At 36.0% G+C, this 2372-nt stretch overlaps 1 protein-coding gene across 1 annotated transcript; it reads right to left on the bottom strand.

Moving 5' to 3' along the window:
• Positions 1–521: 521 nt before the first annotated feature.
• On the bottom strand, positions 522–2372 carry HESX1 (HESX homeobox 1). Its single transcript, XM_069968807.1, has 4 exons — positions 2213–2372; positions 1762–1961; positions 1447–1548; positions 522–628 (listed from the first exon to the last, which is right to left on the bottom strand). The coding sequence occupies exons 1-4, from the start codon at positions 2370–2372 to the stop codon at positions 530–532; spliced, it is 561 nt and encodes a 186-aa protein (XP_069824908.1). The 3' UTR covers positions 522–529.

Below are 2372 nucleotides of genomic sequence, written 5' to 3'. Positions count from 1 at the left end.
TTTTGACTAACCTATTTGGTTTGTCAGGGAACATTACAATATTATAGAAGTTCTTTTCCATCGCAAGCCAGTTGCCTATTATTTTGTAGTAATACATTGTATATTCTTCTTATGTCTACATAAGCCTTGTATTCTTCTACATATACATGAAGCATATTGTACCTGTACATCAAGTAATACACCTAGAGCATAGTCTGCTTGTGAGCCCCCTACCGTAGTGCCCTGACAGAATAAATACCATAAACAGCAACAACTATAATAGTCTGGTTCAAAAATATTTATTAAGAATTATTAAAAATGTATATTTACAAAAAGTGCATGGGCATTTCATCATTATAATACAAAATATTTACAGTTATCAAACCCACCTAACCAACCGATAAAGATTTTTTTAGGACAGAGCTGAATGTGTTGGATCACAAGATCAGTGCAAAATATCATCTCTCCCCATTCTTCATGTGTCCAAACAGAGACATTACACTTTACTTTTGTTGAGACTGTTATATTTGATATACATGACAATAATGAGTTATTCTTGGATTTGTGAAGTGAGTGAATCCTTTACGATGAGGAACTGGGACTCCCGGTGGCATCTCTTCAGCTTGGCACGGCGATTTTGAAACCAGATCTGTAATTAAAGAAATATATTAGTATGAGATGTTATGTAGTTTGCCTCTTTAAACTCTATTTGCCCCTGGAATTACTATATAGATATAAGTGGATCTAAGAAAACTAGTAGAATCCTAACTAAACATTGATGGCAGATGTTGGGGGAAATGAAGAATAAGCATGTTAGATACCCTGGCTTTAAAGTGACTTGTCCTCTTCTCCCTCTAATGATGAAACATACCAAGCATACATCTATAATAAGTAGTTGAGCAACATAAGGCTAGATTTACGCTTTCAGGTTTTGTCACCAATCTTAAAATCTGGACTGATACAGGTGTATTCGGAAAACAAAATCTGTACAAATCTACCCAAATATAGATATGAAAGAAATTTTTGGTTGGTGATTTGTGCATCAAATCTTAACTTTGTAAATTATTCTCAATCTCATCATATACAGAATATTTTATAATTTTTTTTTTTCTAACATTCAGCATCATTGGCTTGGTATGTCCACTCCACAAAAAAGCTAACCTTAGAACATCAGCAAAATATTTGTGCCATGAAAAGTTACAGGTATCAATTATATTAAAAATTTCTGAAGGCTACTTAATAGGCATCACCTACGATTGGAAATTTTCTACATTTGTAAAGAATAAAAAGTCAGGTGAAATAGGGATGGAAACAACTCCGCAATTTAAGAACACATTATGGCTTCAGCAAAAAGTAAATTCTATTGGCTAATATGTGTTAATAACTATAAAGTTTCTTTTAGGGGAATATTATATTAATCCAAAATTTGGAGAGATCACATGTTCCATGAGATAGTAATGTCCTTACCTGGATTCTATCTTCATCTAAAGATAACTTGTTAGCAAGTTCCTCTCGGACATCTATTCCGGGATATGAATTGACTTGGAAAACGTTCTCTAAGACTTCAATCTATAAATGAATAGAAATAAATTGCATGTTTAGATAGAAAGAAAAATAATACAAAGTAAATAGATATACAGTACTTCAAGGAGATAGACAGATAGATAGATAGATAGATAGATAGATAGATAGATAGATAGATAGATAGATAGATAGATAGATAGATAGATAGGAGATAGATAGATAGATATTTAGATACTGTAGATATAGCTAGATCCTTACTTGGCTTCTGGTGAATGCGGTTCTGGGTCTCCTTCCTCGATACCAGCTCAGTTCTCTCTTATAAGTCAGTCGCTCACTTGTCGGGCAGCACTTTTCATACTGGCCATCCCCGTCCTTTTCCGCAGCAGGTTTTGTGGGGTGCACCTGTAGAGGTATATCATAGCTGATGATGGGTAGTCTCCAGCAGTGGGTTCCAATCTCTAAAATAAAGCAGACAATTCACACATTCATTATGTAGGATTTTACATGGCCACACTTCTTAATTCCCTTATTTTGAAAGTGTGCTGTCACGTCCATACAGTTAGCTGCTCACACCCAAGTGTGTTTACACCACAACTGATGTCACACCTGATAAGATGGACAGCAAGGAGATGGACACAGCATTAGTGGGATATCACTACTACACCACAGTCCCATAGATATATAAAATAGATCTTGTAGCTGGACCCACCTCTGCTGCAGTAGTTATCCATCCAGGGCCTGTAGTGCCTCATGGCGGCTGAGTTTAAGTCCCTTTTCTTGTCCAGTCCAAGGATGCTCTCAATGGAGAATGAGCAAGTGGAAGGTTTGTTGTCTGTGAGACAAGACCCTTTCTGGAGCTCTGACGCCAT

This window comes from Dendropsophus ebraccatus, chromosome 4, assembly GCF_027789765.1.
Source record: "Dendropsophus ebraccatus isolate aDenEbr1 chromosome 4, aDenEbr1.pat, whole genome shotgun sequence".
Taxonomy (NCBI): domain Eukaryota; kingdom Metazoa; phylum Chordata; class Amphibia; order Anura; family Hylidae; genus Dendropsophus; species Dendropsophus ebraccatus.
The sequence above is the reverse complement of the archived record's forward strand: the minus strand, read 5'-3'. Positions and strand labels throughout refer to the sequence as shown.

What these genes read in the sequence shown, in the direction of transcription:
- HESX1 (XM_069968807.1), bottom strand. Translation starts at nt 2,372, where the DNA reads ATGGCGTCAGAGCTCCAGAAAGGGTCTTGTCTCACAGACAACAAACCT. An exon ending in GGATAACTACTGCAGCAGAG is followed by an intron (nt 1,962 to 2,212) that starts GTGGGTCCAGCT and finishes GCTTTATTTTAG; the next exon opens with AGATTGGAACCCACTGCTGG. An exon ending in TAGATGAAGATAGAATCCAG is followed by an intron (nt 629 to 1,446) that starts GTAAGGACATTA and finishes CTTTAATTACAG; the next exon opens with ATCTGGTTTCAAAATCGCCG.